At 41.6% G+C, this 18,747-nt stretch overlaps 1 protein-coding gene across 3 annotated transcripts; it reads right to left on the bottom strand.

The window, feature by feature from the left end:
* Positions 1-714: 714 nt before the first annotated feature.
* On the bottom strand, positions 715-15,040 carry ptpn3 (protein tyrosine phosphatase non-receptor type 3). Of its 3 annotated transcripts, none has more exons than XM_071469139.1 (27): positions 14,862-15,039; positions 14,073-14,142; positions 13,411-13,552; positions 12,287-12,421; positions 12,086-12,128; positions 11,814-11,895; positions 11,039-11,083; positions 10,879-10,931; positions 10,570-10,687; positions 10,366-10,453; positions 10,142-10,230; positions 9,999-10,062; positions 9,417-9,619; positions 9,198-9,323; positions 8,672-8,833; positions 8,010-8,103; positions 7,841-7,918; positions 7,629-7,685; positions 6,779-6,935; positions 6,491-6,666; positions 6,098-6,188; positions 5,780-5,841; positions 5,520-5,666; positions 4,667-4,795; positions 3,303-3,448; positions 3,025-3,160; positions 715-1,395 (listed from the first exon to the last, which is right to left on the bottom strand). In XM_071469139.1, exons 3-27 carry the CDS (start codon positions 13,477-13,479, stop codon positions 1,321-1,323), a joined length of 2,625 nt encoding a protein of 874 aa, XP_071325240.1. In that variant the 5' UTR covers positions 13,480-13,552; positions 14,073-14,142; positions 14,862-15,039; the 3' UTR covers positions 715-1,320. The 3 variants fall into 3 exon arrangements, with proteins under 3 accessions (XP_071325240.1, XP_071325239.1, XP_071325241.1); XM_071469138.1 differs by having other exon boundaries at positions 14,077-14,142; XM_071469140.1 differs by lacking the exon at positions 5,520-5,666 and having other exon boundaries at positions 14,077-14,142; positions 14,862-15,040.
* Positions 15,041-18,747: the final 3,707 nt, after the last annotated feature.

Raw genomic sequence — 18,747 nt, 5'->3', positions numbered from 1 at the left:
GATTAATTTTCTGTACAATCATTATTGCTGTCTGGCTCGTTTCCAGGTGGAAGTTTTCACCAGTATACTCAGAGCACGACCTTTGTGCAGCTACCAACCTGCTCCTTATCTTCAGTTCAACCCTCACAGATGCATTTCCTGGGTGAGGCTTCTCAAGAAAGTGGATGGTTCCGGGTATGATTAATTTAACTGGAGTGAGGTGATGAGATTCTGTAGCATTCTCTCACATATTTTATTGGCATTAGTGGGTACATTGGGAATACTTTACCTACTCTACATGCCTGCATTTCACCGTTTCCTCATGAAAAAAGAACCGCAGAATAAGGAGTGCACAAATATAACAACACTGTGAATTATACACAACACCCTACAAGAATATCATCACCATAAACCTGCAGAGACCCTGCAATATTACATTTTATTATAGTGTCTTTCCTTAGGCCAATATTTTGTCATAACCAGACATGTTGAGCTGATTTGTGATGCTGAGATAGTTTCACTGATATGATGCCAGCTTTCGAGGCGCTCAGCTGAAGGTTAAACAAGCAGACTACGCTTCGCTTCAGTGAGCAGCCTCATTCTGCAAGGAAGTGTGAAAAAGGGTTGTGTTGCCTAAAAAACATCACTGAGCCTTGGACAGGAAGTGCCATCCTCTTTTAATGATCTAATTCATAAAGATCGCAATCAGAAGAAATGACAAAGTAGACACATCGGTATAAATCAGTGTGTTTATTTAGTGTCTTAATAATTTAAGAGTGATGAACAGTGGGTTTGGTGCTCCTCTGCTGGAGAGCTTGCGGTGCTGCACCACCACGACCTTACAGTATCTGCTGTAGTGATCTAAAGCCTGCCTTGCTCTTCGTCTTTGGACACACAGATAAGCTACAGATTACAACGATCCTGGTCTGCCTCTGCTGCCCTCTTCGATCCATCATTTGCGAGGCACGAGTCTAAGGCACACATAGCTTAATAATTAGAGGCATCATTCCTGAGTGGCCTCGTGGACAGAAATTAGCAGCTCACGTCAGTCTTACATCAGTCTCTATGGAGACCACAGCCTCTAGAAGCTTAATGCATGATCAGCAAAAACTAAGGCTTACTAGGTTTAAGATTCATACTCTCACATTGAATCTAGGCAACACAGATGACAGACAGATGTGCTCTGAAGCTGGTTATACTCTCATTCTCCAGTCTGTGTACCAGTCCCATAGGAATGACAGAGATTAATCTGTTATAGCTGCGTAAGTCCTTCTGTGGAAGTTGCTTTCTATGAGATGAGGCTGAAATGGTAAGTGTGTCTGTTCTGGTCCTGTTGCTGATTTAAGGTGCTGTAGATCCTCCGTGTTTCTCTTTGAACACTCGCAGAATGGCCTCACACACAAACTGGAACTGACACTGAAACACACAACATACAAAGTGTTATTAGTTATTGTTCAACAGTGCTGCTTTTAAATGATAACACTGGAGATAGTCTAGATTTTTCTTGTTGTCAACGGATCCCATGAAAAGAACAAACCGACAATTTACTGGTCCACAAACAAGTATTGTCTGTGTGCTGATATATCATATTACTCTGTGTAATAGAGCTCCATTGTTGTCAGAAAACTATTAAAAACACAAGTCTGAGCCATGTGGTTGTGCTGGGTGATGTGCACCTTCACTACTATGAACAACAAGGGCACTGTGGTGTATTTTAAGTCAATCCCACATACACCACCCTACCACAGATTAATACACATTTGTGGCTGAAAATAGTCCCACAAAAAATGCACTTTTTACAACTATTTGTGTAACATTTTCTACAAACTGCAGTACCCAGCTGTTTTAGTAAATTACTAAGGCTCGTAGTTTAGTTTAGCATGGTAGCATGCAAACATTTGCTAAAGAGCCTTGAATATCTCCATATATGAATATTTATATGAACTTATTCATAAAGTAATGAAATTGGACTCATACATTGTTTTCATGGGATTTGTTGGCGATTAGACAAAGACAGAATAATGCCAGCCTTATCCTGTACCACATGGATCCTTGACAAGAGGGTGTGTCCTCTGACTATGCATGTTTCCGTGTTTCCATTACTGAGACACAAACTTATGAGGGGAAACCTGCAAATCAGCACAAAAACATCCAAGAGAAGAAGCCTAAAGGACCGGATCTCCTTTCAAAATGAGGGTGATAGTGGTAGCAGCAGTGCCCTAGAAGCGGGCATGTGACTTAAGGGCTGCCAAATTCCCAGCACTACCTCCTAACAAAGCAGTAACACTTTCCTCTCCTTCGACAGCTACCACGTAGGTGCCACAGAGCACGGCTTCCAAACTCAGCTTGCCTGCTCTGGCTTGTCAGTCATCAGTATAAGACTGTGGCAGTCAGGTTTCTGTGTATGAATAAATGAAGGTTACAGATGACAGGACTCTACAAATGTCAAAATATGTGACATTGGCTTTTACAAAGTAATTCTGGTCTCCTCTCTGCTTACTTAGATGACATTTTCAGAAAAAGTTTGAGCATGCAACTCATTTTTTATTCTTTCAGAAGCTCTCTATTAAACCACATTACTAAAATTTCAAACTTATCGCAGTGGCCCTAATGAAATATAAAAACCAACACGTTATTTTTTTAAATTCATACGCGCAGTTGAACAGCCTGTACTGAATCAAGAGAAAGCATGTGGCTACGATGTAATTGTAGCATGCAACATGCCACACGTAATGTTCTCTGCGGTCACATCCTGCCATATGTCAATATGCCATATGTGAGAGAAAAGATGTCTCCACTTGATGGCTTTTCCTTTAAAACAAACAAAAACAAGATGCTAAGTTCTGCAAAGATGTTTTACATGACGCATAGAAAGACAAATCAGCTGGACCTTGCAATAATTCAAAGTTTGTCTTGCTATCTGCGACAAGATAATAGCCATAAAATCTGGTCAGCAGGTTATGGGTTATCATAATGTAACAAATATCATAATGTCATAAAATAAAACAACGAGCAAAGCATAAATCATGTTCTGTTTCTTTGTACCGTGGTCTGAACCATCATGGCTCGCTGATCTCTCAGTGTTTTGACAATGTCCAGTGGGAACACTGGCTGACCCTTATCCAAGAGACTCAGGCCCGTTTCCATGGTGATCAGAACACCTGTCCGTCCAATCCCAGCACTGAAAATGTAATTCAAAACAAACACGATATTAGGTGTATTGCAGAGGCGGGTACAGTACATGCTGGTGGTGTTCAATTAAAGTATAACCTGTGTATGTGAGTGTGAGTGAGTGTGTGTGTGTGTGTGTGTGTGTGTGTTACCTGCAGTGTACCATTAGTGGCTCTTCGCCTTTCCTCCTCTCCCTCACTGAGCTGATGAATAGCAGGAAGTCTGAAGGGTCATCAGGTACACCGTGGTCTGGCCACGCAACATACTGCAGGTGTGTGACTGCACGCTCCTCACCTCGCTAAGCCCACACCCACACACACACACACACACACACGTACATATAGTACAAAAACACACAAATGACAAAAAGCGACAGATAATGAGAGACAATTAGAGTACTGCATCACCACTAGTTAACATGATAAACATGTAACCTTTGGGAAACGTATCACCCACATGAGACGAACACTGCAGCGATCCTGGCTCAGACACTGACATTACTGAGTATGTGAGAGGGTGTAGTGGAAAAACAGAGCAGGTGAGGGGAACAAAACATGCACGTGACCAGTAAGTGACACTGAGATTAGGAAGTGAAGAGGGACACAGAGATGAAAACAGAAAAACAGGTGGGGCGGAGAGATGATAGAGGAAAAAGACCAGAGTTGGAAAAAAAAAAAGTGAAGGCGGGGTGGAGAATGACAGAGTTTAGAGTTTATAATGGGCATGTGGCCTGTGACTCCATGCAGGGATTAACTCGCTCCGCCAGAGGAACAGATGGGTCCACACAGCAGTATCTGTGTATGCACGTGTGTGCGTTCATACTTCATGCCTCCTTGAGCATTATCTATTTATTTATTTACCTATTTGTGATGGGTGTTTATGTGGAACAGCTCCTTTAGATCTGATCATCTAGCATATCGAGTGTTTTAGACTCAATCAGATAAACTTCTCAGAAATACCCGCACACCAACGCACCTGCCCACCCACACCGGCATGCCTCAGAATGAGTTAATACACACTAATGCACATGCCCACCCACACACATATACAGACCATGCTGCCCACACGGAAGTGACTGTATGTTAGTTGCAGTTAGTTTGCCAGGAGTGGCTGCTGCCTGTGGTGAGCTCTGTGATGCGACATATGGCACAAACATGGGACATGCCACTGCAAACATACACACAGAAAAGCATCGTGTCGTGTGACTGTGGTCATGCTTTGCTCATGTATTGCTCATGTTTCATGTGGATATGAAATATGTTGACTATTTTCTTGATGGATCGATTGTCTGGTCTATATAACATCAGAAAACAGTTTTTAAAAAAAACACCCTATTGATGTCAAAGTGTTTTGTCTGACCAAAAGTCCAAAAACACTGAATTTACTTTAACATCAAGACATGCAAACACAGCTTTTTTTCACATAAGACAAGCTGAAACAAGAGAATATTTAGATTTTGTACTTTGCAGTCGACTGATTAATTGACTAATCAGTGCAGCTCTGTTAGCTACTGTACCTGTGTGTGTGTCAGAGTGAACTGTCGTGTCACGTACGCCAGGTTACACTCCTCTGAGTGACACTTCACCCGCATGTGCCCGTAATCCTTCACTTCTGGGGGATGCGGCCAGTACTGGTGGCACTTGGTCTGCAAAGTGTATGACATCACCAACAAATTACATTACTTCTGACATGAGTCATCAGTCGGGATACAATTTCTTTACTGCTGCTACAGGAGCTGTGCTCTGCTCTTATGAAATCAAAGCCATATTCAACAGCATGGTGTGTTCAACCTTGCAGTCTGAAGAACAAAGGCAATTCATCAGAAGCAGGATGTGAACTGATTTTCAATATATGTGTGTCTATGCACCTGTGTGTGTGTGTGTGTGTGTGTGTGTGTGTGAGATCCTCAAGTAGAGAGAAACTCAGGGCACTTGACGAATATCAGGAAAATGATCAATTAATGAGAGCATCTGGTTACCAAGCAACAGGCAAACGGAGACAGAAACATCTTCATTCAACAAGACCTTGATATGTCACTGCCTCTGTCTCTGTGTGGATGTGACTTCACCCTCGAATTATTTATCACTGGCACCACACATACTCTTTACATTTAGCTATTCTCTGCACAGTGAAACCCTGTAATTACTCAAAACTGTGCCAATTGATTATTTCTGTGTCCAAACATCACCATCAAATGAAACATGAAACAGCATGGGATAACCTGCTGCTGCAGTAATCACTGTCTTAATTCGAAGATGACACTGGGTTGTGTAATTTCGAGCGTTTCCCTCGCTGTTTACTCATTTCCATTCCTCTGTGTGTGTGGATGTTTACTGTATGGAGGTATGAAGGTGCAGAAGTATGTATACCCGTCCCCTCTCTGTCAGAGTTGTAAGCATGATGATGGTGTGTGTCTGTTGCTCCCACACAGTCTGCCAAAAGTGAGTGCAGGTCTGTGGCAATGGACCCTGAGCCGCAATATAACGTAAACATACACCAGACACTGGGGGCGCCACCTAAGAGACAGACAAATAAACACACAGACACACACACGCACCACACAGCGGATGAATTTACATCAAATTTCAGACAGGGACAAGACACACAATTTCATATTACTGATGTTCACCGTGATGTGGCTGGCATTGATATAGTCCTCCTGGCCCTGGAGCACCACTCTGGTAGCATCATCTGAAAAGAGAGCGGCACAGCAGCGTGTGGGGGTCATAACAGAGCCATCCATGCACCGCAGGCTCAGCCAATTAAATTTCATGAGGTGCCACAGCGGTGTGCTCCAAATAAATGCTAGAAAGGTAGCACAGAGCTGGGGGTGGAGGGGAACAAAGATGTGGGAGGTAGGTGGGTGGGTAAGGGGGGAGGGTCCAGGTGGAAAGGAGGCAAACAACAGGGCACAGACAAACAGATAGTCAGGATAAGCAGTACTTACAAGGCAAAACATCCTTGTATCGATTCTTGTCCATGTTCTCAGAGAGCCGAGCACAGTTCAGTAATAAACCAGGCTTCCTCCTGTATAAATTCTAGAAATGACAAGCATGCAAACACACACAAACACACACATGTGCATGAACACACAGAGAAATATATACAAACATAAACTACAAATTCCAGGCCTTGTCTCTTTGTTTTAGAGTCAGTAACAGAGTCCAAGTGAAGATTAGGGCCAACATCTGTCCCAAAACAGCACTTAAAGGGCTCATTATGATCCACACTAAATCCTGCTTAAACTAAAGACAAATACGCCCATTTGGTTGTTTGGGTTCTACGTATATACACTGTAAACACTGGTTCACTGTTTAGCTCCCATCTGCATTTTAAATACCTCAAAATGGAAACAGAGTGTGCCAGACTGTATTCCTCTCTCCAGCTGTCTCATTGATTCCTCTAGTGTCGTGACCCTCTCCGACTGGCCAGGTGACTGCACTTTGTCTCCCTGTGATTGGCTGGTGAGTGTGAGGGCGGGAGGCAACTGCAGCAGGGGTGCCAACCGGCCAGGACCTGGAATGCAAGGACGGTTCAAGGCTGTCATTAATATTCATGGAAACATGACAGACAGAGTGCACGCTTGGATCACATACTGCTTCAGCACTTTTCTCAGCTACACACTCACCTTTACGTCTGATGAGCAAAGCCAGCTCTCTGGAGTGCGACTCTCTGCTGGCTCGTATGAACATGACAACCTGGTCATGTGTGTGTTCAGAAATGTCTCGACCGTTGATGAGGACCACCAGGTCTCCCTCCAGGAGTTTGGGCTCACATCGACCTGCCTACAAACAACACAGGGTTATTTAACACCTGACATATCACTATCTGTATATATGTCAGCCCATAAATAAGAAATCACAAAACAGAAATGCCAAACTCGATTTTAGGCAATTTATAAACAGTGTGTGCATTACATAGTTCGTCCACCAGAGATCATTGATTTTTCAATTATAACATTTTCCACTTGTGTATCTTGTTCACATTAAAAAAAACAAAACAAGTATGAACGAGAGAGAGAGAGATTTTGTTTGCTTTTTGTGTTTTTGTTGGAAATTCTTATCATCCAATATATCATCACTGAATTTTTAAATCTCCCAAATATCAATAACATTATCAGCCTCAAAAATAGATTATTGGACAGGACATATTAATAGTTATTTTCATTATCATTATCATAATCTGACTTAGTTAATCAATTGTGTGGTTATGAGAAAAAAATGTCTGAAAATCTGAAAATAGTGAAAAATTTCCTCAAGCCAAAAGTTACACCTTCATATTGCTTGTTTTGTGAGACCAAGAGTCCAAAAACCCAAAGAGATTTACTTTATAATCAATGAATCCACTAATCATTGCAGTTCAGTATGTTTGACTAAACATCTATCCATCAGTCCACGTTGAGCTCACATTTCATCACACAGTTATTTTGAAACAACCTGGAGACAACAGACTGTCAAAACACAAACACATCTTCTTACCGGAGAGTCTGGTTTTACGTGCGATATGGCTAGAGGCATCTTCTGATCCACCCCACCCTGGGAGGAGTTAGGAGAAATTGAATCGAGTCATAGTAGACTAATCACAACCACAATGCGTGTGTACAAAAAAAACCCCAAAAAACACAACATTCAACTTTGCTTTGTGTGGCATAGAAAGAGTTTAAGAGAGAGAGAGAGAGAGAGAGACCCACTTTAACATTGAAGCCAAACTTGCCCTCATGATCAGGGGTGATGCATATTAGCATCAAGTCACCATCGCCGAGAGCACCCTGCATAGACACATGTACTCTGAATCAACACACACATCGACACACATGAATGGATACACAATCATTTAGAGTTGATGATAAGATAACTGACCTTGTCGTAGTGGTGTGAACTTTCCTCTTCTCCTATACTGTCATCAGCCTGGAACAAAGCCTCATCTGGGCCTCGGGTGTAACTGCCGGAGAGGCTGTAAGAGATGAAACAAGGAGATTGTTTCGCTCTGATCTGTCACTTAATACATGTTCGTGATGATAATATAATTCTATCGATTCTCATATCTTAATCATTTTGTGCCCATGTTTTACTTAAATGAACACATTAGGGTTGAATGATTTGAAGAAAATGTTTACCTGGATTTCTTTACACCAATATTGTGACTGTGATTTAAATGGCTATTATTTCTTGTGAGTTTAAGCACAGGTATTAAATGCCGCTTCTTCTTTTTGAATAAATCATCTTCAGCCAAAGGCACACACAGAATAAGCTTCTCACAAAACTCACAAAATTAAAGCTCAGTATCAGTATAACCTTGTTAAACAGACACCAACTACAACTTTAACCTCATACATCTTGGTGAGACATAGAGACTGAGATTTAATCACAGCTTTTTCAATTCAAACAAAGATCCAATTACAATTTCAACACAAACCATTAAACCATGTCCTAACATACATCCTGCCCCTGAAGCCGAATGAAGCTGAATGAAGAGACTGAGAGCGTACAAAGACACCATTTCTGTTGTAACTGATACTAACTTGTGTGGTGAACTGTCTCCCTCGCTGTCCTTGCTGCTGCTCACAGATGCCCTGTAAGTGTAGAAGACATCCTCCCCCTCTGACATCTCTTTCAGGTCATTGGCCAGCTCCACTGAGGATGGACGGGGTTTACGGATGCCATGACGGACTCGAGGACTCCGCCTGCCAGAGACACAAAACAACAGTTTTCAGAGGTTTCTGCAAGGTTCAACAAGTTGAATTAAAGACACATAGGATGCAATTTAACACCACTTTCACAGTCATAGCAGTCAAAATATGAATTTTATAACTAATGTTACTGCCTAGACAGAGACATTTATAAATTAACTTAGGACTTTTTTTAATGCCTTTGAAAGCTGTTTTTTGGGGAAACTGAAATCAGTGCTTTTTAAGACCTGCAGATGTCTGATTTTCCTCAGAACCAGGTCAGTATAAGATTTTGTTAAATGGCAGGACACAGTCTGAGTTCAAGAGAGGGAAAATGATAGATGATAGATTTATGTCTGAGGGCAGCTGCAGCTTTTACCAGTTTGGGGTGGTTGGGGGTGATCTGGAGGGCAGACTCTTGGTCTCAAGATGCTCTGATGAAATCGACCTCCGCAGGACTGGGTTCCACACCATCCCTCCCACCACCCGCTGGCACACTGGACCACTGCCAATTTAAGAGGTGAAACACAAAAAAATTGTCAAAGTTCAGTATTTCTGACAAGAATATGTGAAAATAAACGTACAGGGTCAGGCTAACCTCTCAGTTTTACTGTTGCCGAGGCCCAGATGCTGTGTTATCAGCTTTGTGTAGGACTGAACTGCACTGTTGTTGTGTTTGGGGCTCCTGCCGGTCCGATTGGAGGAGAAGAAGGAGTGATGATCCACACAGGACCTCCACAGGTTCTTACAGGTTTTTGGGCAAGGCAGAATCAGAGACACCTCACAGTCCTGGGTCTCCCCCTACAACATACAAATGTTAGGTTCTTTGTGATTCATTACAATGCATCATCTCTATAAGCTGCTCAGGTTGCTTTGTTGATGGCAATAAAAACTGCCTGTTCTCATATTGTTCATGAATGATTTATTACTTGTCTCACACAGAATTTATTGAAAAATGAAAGTGTTGTGCATAAATCCGCAGGTCCCACAAAGAAAAACAAACATATCTAATTTTAGCTCTTCAGATGCACAGCTCAATATAAAAACAATCAAAAAAATATTGTACTGACTCCACATTTTTTGTGAATTTACAAGCCAAGTGTGTTCAGCAATTAAAAGCGAGTTTGTTCTTAGCAGATCTTTAAACTATTAAGACCAAACAAATGGTAGAGGGACTCACATGTTTACGTTTCAGATGTATAAGAAAGCGTTTCCTCTTGAATGAAATCTTGATTATATTCCCCCTGAATACAGAGAATACAATCAGCTAGAGGCTCAGAAAATACAAGAACCAGCCATATAATTAGCAGCAGCATCACTCACCAGGGGAAGAAACTGGAGCAAATCATATTACAGAATATTGCAACACCACTTGAGGCCAAACCCACCATCAGAGGGGCATTGTTGATGTCCTGAGAGAGAGAGAGAGAGAGAGATAGAGAAAGAGAGAGAGAGAGAGAGAGAGATGAGGGAATGACAAAAAGATGAATCAAAAGGATGCAGTGGAAGTTAAAACGGAGCATGATATAGTAAGTAAACAATGCTACCATGGCTGCATGCAGCTCCACTCCATACAACTCCAGCGTCCGTGCTGTGTTGAGGAAACACAACTCCGCCTCACTCTGCTTCAGCCCCCTGGGAACACACACACGCACATAAACACACAGTCACACGCAACAACAGGAACCAACTGCAAAACAAAGCAGTTGTTTTTCAGATGCAGCTACTGTAGATTTAATAAACTGAATTACTTGTGCTGTGGATGCAGATCCTCCACTTTACACAGAAAGTCTTCATCTTGTTCAGGGATAAAGTAACACTTTGAGAGGTAACCAGGGAGCCGGGACGGACAGTGATCCCCCATCTCCGCTACAGATGGTGGAAAGAGACACTGAGCATTCAAACAGAAACAAATAACCAGATCCACAACATACGCATACAATGACATCTGGGGTGCTGTAAGAGAGCTGCTGCTAATTGAGAGCATCCTCAACAGGAGTGATTACTCACACAGTTATTATTAAGTCATTAATCATTTGTTTCTAAGAGATGGAACTCACACTGCACAGCGTAAGAGGCCAAGACTACAGCTGCACTCAGCGGGCACTGCAACCTGCAATCATACTCCATGATTACACACTGTAACAGCTCAACACAAACGGTGCACAGGGGATGGGCGGTTTGAGTTTGGGCTTGTTTTTGTGTTTGTGTATGACTAACCGTCCTTCTCTGATGTCGCTCCTGATCTGGAGGAAGTACAGGTGTCTGCAGGGACAAGACAATGGGAACTTAAACATCCAATACCTGTATTGCGTATGTCATGCAGAGAGTGATTATTTTTGGTGTTTTAAATCATGCTAGTAGCACAGCTTAGCGCATGATTCCCATGTTGATGACTTGCGAGCGTTCATATCATCAAGATGACTGTATGATTACAGAGTTGGTTGTGTGAAAATTAATAATCCTGTGCACTGACAATATAACACCATATCCATTGAATCTGGGTTAAATAGATCGAAGACTGGTCTTTAGCTGATGAGAGGCATCCATATTTGTTTTGTTTCCAGTCACTTTTGTATTGTTAAATCCCAAATCAGTTACATCAAAGCTTTCAGAAAAAAAAACTATGTTTCTAGGTTGCAATTACAACTTAGAAGTTGATGTGAGTGCTAGCATTTGCAAGTCAGGAACTCATAATTACAATATGACATGAGCGTGGCATGAGCACAGCCTCACAGCGCAGCCCTGTGTGACTTTCAATTAGAGCTGCCACTGTATCACAAAAACAGGAATTTATTCAGTCGGCCTAGGACTGAGCCACACATTGATAATGCACTAAAAAATGTCAAAAATAAATAGACACCATACAGTAAATCCTTTGTCTCTATCCATAACCCCAGCACAAAGAAGTTTTCTGTGTCACACAACTTCTCCAGATCAATACATAGTGATATACTGTATGTCCGCTACATAAAAGAGAAGCACACAAATTCACCTTGTCTGTTCATGCTGCAGAGAGTTGGGATCAGAGATGAAGAATCGTACTCTGAAGTTCAGATAAAAGGGAGATACGAGACCTGCAGAGAAATGTCATCTCGTCAAACATGACATACTATGTTTAAGGCTGCAAGTTTACCTCAATCCTCTACGGTCCCACTTCCTTCTCCACCTCTTCTTAAGCAATATTTGAAGATTTTTTTTTTTTTTATGTATTTGACAAAAAAGGTAATTCTAGGTGAAGGCAGGGAACTTTCTGGAGTCAAATACCTTTTATTTGCTTCTTCAAGGGTTTCTCAGGCTCCAACCACCTCTGAGAGAAAGAAATTCATTAAGTGTAATGGTTAACTGGGGCTAAAAAAAGCATTTATGTAAGTATACCCCGTGGTTATCATCGTCTAAACAGCAATCAGCGAGTGCAATACATTACAATCTCAGCCCAAATGTGCAGCAAATGAACAGTGAGCTCACGGGAGAGTGTGTGTTGGCTGTGGTAGAGGCGATGGCTGTGCTGGATTCTCTGATCTGCAGACTGAAGAGCTGCCTCTCCTGCAGGCCCAGGTGGTCAGATACTTGGTCCAACAGTACCACACCTTCATCCTGCTTCTGAAAGATGGAAACAACAAACAACATTATTACCAGCCAAAGCTGTGAGTGACATTTAACAGTTGGTTATTTGCACATGTAATTATACCATGCCATATGCTGCTGTAGTGCTTAATGTATAGATAGGGCTACTTATCTAAGCTTTTATGTTTCAAAAACCAGTGAATTTCTCTACAAAATAACCAATAAGGCATCTATCCAGGTAAGAATCAGATTATGAAAAACTATCAGCAGTATAATACTCTGTATTTTAACTATTCCTTGTTTTATTAATCACTCTGAGGGATAACCCGCAGCTCATCTGCATTTTTCTCTCCACTTTCTGTTGCCAGAAAAACATTCACATCACAAGAGGACCGTGTTTACTGTAAACTGCCGTAAAAAGTGTGTTCTTGCAGCAATAAACACAATTACTTTTGATGTGTGTGGGCACAAAATCTGGGTGAAGATCAGAATAAATTGACTTTGCCACCCTTTTTGTTCTTTTTCAGTGTAGATCTGCAGAAAAAAGAAAACACTGAATCTCATCTGAAGGCAAGAGGTGTCGTGTAAAGAGAGCACGGACGAGTTTAATATTGGAATTTCTCCTACATTACAACCACAGCGCACTCCCTGCTCTCCCACTGTTCACATAAAGATGCTGCACAGCTGCTGTCCTAGAAAGCAGCAGTGTGACCGTCTTTCTGCATGTGGGTATATGCTTGTCGAACTACCTGTGACATGAAAGGCTGATGATGCAAAAGGCTCCCAAGTGTGACAAGCTCTGTGAGCTGCAGTAGGTGATCGTGTCCTTCAAACCAAGGTCAAAGTGTTGAACAAGAAAAGTGGATCAATGCGAGTAGGAAAGAATAGTCTGCCACTATATCATGCACTGACATTACGATCATTAGCACAGCACAGAGACAGATAGCAGCAACATATGATCTCCTCAACCACAGACAGGAAACAGTGTGTGTCTGAGTGTGTTTGTGTTAATGTGTGTTACGCACGCTGACTCTGAAGGTCTCGATAGTGCCGTCCAGCAGCTGAACTAGGCAGAGCAGGTCCGGTTTTGGCATGTCTGTTACCACGGTAACTCTGCCTCCCTCTCAAGACAAACACCCTGCCCTCAGCTTGTCACTGAGAGGGGACCTGAAAACACACACACACACACAAATACACACAACCACAAAAACAGTGTCAGATGTTTCCAGGCTGTTGTCTTCCAATGAAAGCACCTCCCTCAGGATGACATTGTGTGGTGACTAATATATGTGCTAGATGGAGCATCAGGCTGCAGTGAGTAATGCATCGTGAATGCGAAGGAGTGACTGTGTGTGTGTGTGTGTGTTTGTGTAATTCCTTATTATTTGGCCTGGGTCTGAACATGTCCCTTCCCTCTCCCTGCTGCTCTCCTTCTGCATCTCTCCGCCTTTTGCAGGCAGCTGAATGATAAGAATGTTAAACATTTTCTAAGTTGAGCACGCCCATCTACAGCACTGCAACTGATCTCAGATCAGCCACTGGAAGCAATGCATGAACATAAACACACACACACACACACATGCACTGCTAATGCATGCATGCACATATGCGCTAAAACTTACCCCAACTTTGAGAATATCTGTCTATGAGTGTGTCTGAGCATCTGTATGCATCAAAGTATACGTACGTACATGTGTCATGTGTTGACTTCCAGGTGAACAATTAATGGATCCAGGCTGGCCAGTCTCACTCTGTTTCTGAAAGGACACACGATGTTTGAGTTAATGTTTGAACACAGCAACACACTCTGAATACATTAAAACAGAGCTGCTCCCAGTTTGATGACTGGTTTTCCATAATACCTCTTTGTCAGGCCGGCCTCTGATGAACTTAGAAATAAATGCTACATGTAAAAGCAGATTCAGTATGATGTGGAGGCTATGACTAAACTGGGTGTTCTGCATCTCGCAACTATTTTTTGATATGTTGAAGTGTGTGCCCACATAAGAGTTACAAATGAGGAAATAAGGGTAGATTTATCTTATTTTAACAGGTATAAAGACTTTGCTGTCATAGCCAAATCAGTACAAGGTAAAAGTGTACAGTGGAGGATATAAAAACGCCCACTTTAAAGCTCAGATCTAAAGCCGCGTCTCTACTGCTCCACCAAATTGTTCATTTAATGAATAACCAGGGCCTGTCTCTGAGTATTAGGCCCATATTTTGTTCTCCGACAGCCCCTGCCTGCCGATAATAAACCCTGCTGTGATCTCGCTGTACTTCGAGCCATAGCGCGAACAAGGAACCTGTTGACAACCTGAAGTTTTCAACAGCTACACCCAAAAGGAGGAACTGAACACGGGCAAACTTTCCTCCAACCACGGCGGTCCTCGTAACTACGACTGAATGTTCTTGTTTTGTTTTTGTTTTTTTTGGTGGGAAGAAAAGGTTTAAAAGAGGAAAAGGACATGTCTACCTCAGTCGTCCCGCTTCAGAGACGGGTCATACTCCTCAGACTGTCCGATGTGAAAGCCTCGGGACGGGGCGCGTCGGTGGAGCCAGGTAGAGTTAGGTAAATATCCGGGACAAGTTTCTCATCCCTGGCTGCGCTGCTGGCTCTGCGCGGCCCCGCCCCTCCGCGGGCGCGCTCCCGGTGGGATGCGCGCTACAGGGGGGGCGCGCTGCAAAGCCTAGAAAATACAAACCAAAGAAGAAGTAGGACTTCTAAGTAGAGGTGCCATGCTGTTAAAAAAAAAAAAAAAACAACTTCATTACAAGTGAAAGACCTTCATTGAAGATGTTAAGTGAAATTATGTAAGTACCTCAAAACCAAAAAAAAAAAAAATTTAAAGGAAAAGCAGTAAATACATCTGAGAAGCTGGACCATGAAATGTTGGCATTTTGCATGAAATATTGTCAGAATAGTTGAAAAATAATTTCATGTCAGTTAACCTATCGATTAATCAACCAATTGTTTCATCACTACATGTAGTTGTTCCGTTCAATCTATAACATGGTATCATATTTTGTTAGATATTGATATGTCATGTTTTAGTTTGTAAAGTAACAAGCAACTACAGCTCTCAAATAATTGTAGTGGAGCAAAAAGTACATTTGTCTGTGAATTGTAGTTAAGCCAAGTGAATGTATAAAGTGGCATGAAAAGAGAATAATCAAGATAATTTATAATTGATGATAATCAAGATACTGTACTTAATCAAATATGTAAGTGAGTAAATGTACATAACATGGTGGTTATTGTTGTTATTTCCTTTATTTTGATTCAGTGTTTTAAGAAATAGTAGTTTACCATACAGTATTTATTTTGATTTGTCTTTTATTCTATTATTTATAGTTTATCTAGTTTATGATAGAGTAGCACTAGTGATGGAAAATCAAAGTTGAGTGTGTGAGTCCCTCATCAGCTTCAGATCAGGAGAAGATATACGGAAATGTGGAGAGGGGAATACTTTTTCCTTTCCTGATATTGTGATCTGGGTTAAAGCTGTCACAAACAGCAGGTGGAGGCCAAGGTGCTGGTTTTGTCCAATTATATATAGATAAAAATCCCCACAGAAAGAAAAAAAATAGAAAAAGTTCCTCTGGTTTGCTGTTGCCATCTACAGGACAGATGGAGTACTACTGCTGCCAAGACCGTGTGTTCAGCACAGAGAATCTACTGTTCTGTATATACTGTAGATGTGTTACAGTGCTATTCAAGGACCACTAATAACTCCAATAACGACCAATTATTTTATTGATCTCAAGCTGATTAGAGTGTTGTTATTTTATAAAGCATGTTTCTTTCTTTTCTTAATATATTTTCTGGACATTCTATATGTTTTTGTTGCACAGTCTGTGGTAGAGAGTTTATAAGGAGCAGACAGAGAAATGAAGAATGACAGAGGCAACAAAGGTCCCCAGCCAGATGGAAACCAGGGATCATATATATATATATATATATATATATATATATATATATATATATATATATATAATATACAACACTATTAACACTAACACTAGAACACCTTAAATTAGATCTCATATTAATTTTCTATACTCATAATCATGCTATATTTATGGAGATATCTTTGTACTTTTAGTTTTCTATATCTCCTTCACAAGCCTTTGTTTACATTAAATTACTGTATATCTAAATATATGTGGAAAAAAATTTGTCATAGGGTTTCATATTGACAATTTAAATAAATAAAAAAATATAAAATATGTGAAAAAAGTTAAAAATACCAAATGCAGAAGTTTTACTTGTATTCCACTTGTATGCTTGTTATATTAATGTATTGTTACTTTCACTGAGCACTTCTTCCACCACTGGGTTATCTGCTGTCCTTTTGATGGCTTTCCTGAGCACTGTCTGACTGATGAGATGTTTGCTTTGCCTTCAGTGCCACCTGCTGCATGCCTGCTGAAGCCAAAAACCAGCCACAACCAGTTTGCCTGCTGTCAGTGATGGGACAAGACGTTGCGGTCTGAGGGCGGGCAGTCAGACTAGCAGAGACCGGTTCCCTTTGGGGTGGCAGGGGCTCTGGCTCTCCCACCCCACCACCACTGTAACAGAGAGGAACCTCCCCCTGTTGCTGTCCAAGGATCAGCTTTCTGCTACACTAACCAAGACACCCTGTACTAACTCTGCCCTGAACCCAGCGGCTCCAAATTTAGACACCGTGACACAGGGACAAACCTGGCATTATTTCAGTATCTGCACTTCATGTCCTATTAATCTGATTCACTGCCGCTTACTCTGATCTGACACTGAATTCTTCTGGCACTCATTTCCAGTTTATGAGGGTTCTTCCTGATAAACTTTTGGGGTTATTTTATCTTGTAACAAAGCCCAGTCACTCCTTTTATTGCCCATATGTGTGTATTACCTATAACTTCTTTTGTTTTCACTGAAGCATGAGATACATTTTGTTCCACTCCATCTCTTTCCAAAGAATTTGTTTACCACTAACTGTGCCAGACTCAAGATATTCTATTTCCACTTATGTAATTATACATTCATATAAATTTGTGCTTATGTAATGTAATCTCATACTGTCATAGGATGACTGGAATGTATGAACTACTTTGATATAAAATGACAGGCCACTATAACTGTATGTGAAATGCTGCAGGAGTTTGGTCGTATAGCACAAGCATAAAACTGGGTCTGGTGTGGACAGGCCATGACATTTCTCAGGCAGGCTGTGTAGCCGCCACATGACACAGGAAGGCACATATAAAGAGTTGTCATGTGCTGGAATGCTGTCATGAATGAACAGACTAGTATAGTTTCCATGACCCATTAACTATCCTTAGCTTCAAGAGGAACGTGTGCCACAAAACCTCCCTCATAACAAGTGATACTAATTTTCTATGTATGATGGTGTGTGTGTGTGTGTGTGTGTGTGTGTGTGTGTGTGTGTGTGTGTGTGTGTGAAATGCCCAAAAATTTTCATGAACCAGTCTGTGAATGTGCTCTCTATTAACTGTTGATTTATTTTCTCTTGTTCTACTTAAATGACCCATGAGCTAATTCACACACACACACACATGCACACACATTAATTCAGTCCGACTATCAGTGTTGCCACCCACTCACAGACTTGCTGGTGGTATGCAGCCCTCCCTCTAACCACCTGTGACTGGAATATGTGAGGAGAAACCCATACCCGTAATAAATAGACCTACAGATACAGAAAGAAAGAAAGATGAGTGCATTACAAAGTCATAAAAAAAGTTCCCTTGACAAGAAAGTCAGCGGGGTTACTTTGCCGACCACATGGTCACAGGGCACTGTCAGCTCATGAGCACCCAGTTCCGCTTTTCAAAGGGTAGCATGCACTCACTATACTACCTTCATGTGCCAGCAGCTCGTCTCCTCAAGAGCTGAAGTATTTTACTACTTCCGTGCATTCAGGGACAGCACTTTTTACCTCTCCATCCCTCTCTTTTGACTGCAGAAAGTGACACAAAGTAGCGCAACCATGCAAGGAAGTTCATCTTTCATGCCTCTTACCACCTATACCTATTTTGTCTTTCAAACACTTATTGAGTCCCCAGTACATTTCTGAGTACCCTTCAGTCACATCAGCTAGCAGTCTTCTAACTGAGCCTAAATAAGTTCCACGTCTGGCATAGGTGCTTGCCGTTACTCTGGCTCTGTTCTCTGGAGATCTTTGACACCTGTGTCCACTTTCAAAAGCAAACTGAAAATGTGTGTGTCTGTCTGTAGTTCATGTTTGTGGGATGGAAGTGTGTTTATTATTAGGAAGACCTCTCCAATGGTTTGACCACCTATCATCTGGAAAGGAGCTGCAGGACCAGAATCCATTAACCTACTGTTTATTACTTTA

Source organism: Trachinotus anak, unplaced genomic scaffold, assembly GCF_046630095.1.
Source record: "Trachinotus anak isolate AG129_WGS33_773 ecotype Australia unplaced genomic scaffold, CSIRO_AGI_Tana_v1 ptg000032l, whole genome shotgun sequence".
NCBI classification, from domain to species: Eukaryota; Metazoa; Chordata; class Actinopteri; order Carangiformes; family Carangidae; genus Trachinotus; species Trachinotus anak.
The sequence above is the reverse complement of the archived record's forward strand: the minus strand, read 5'-3'. Positions and strand labels throughout refer to the sequence as shown.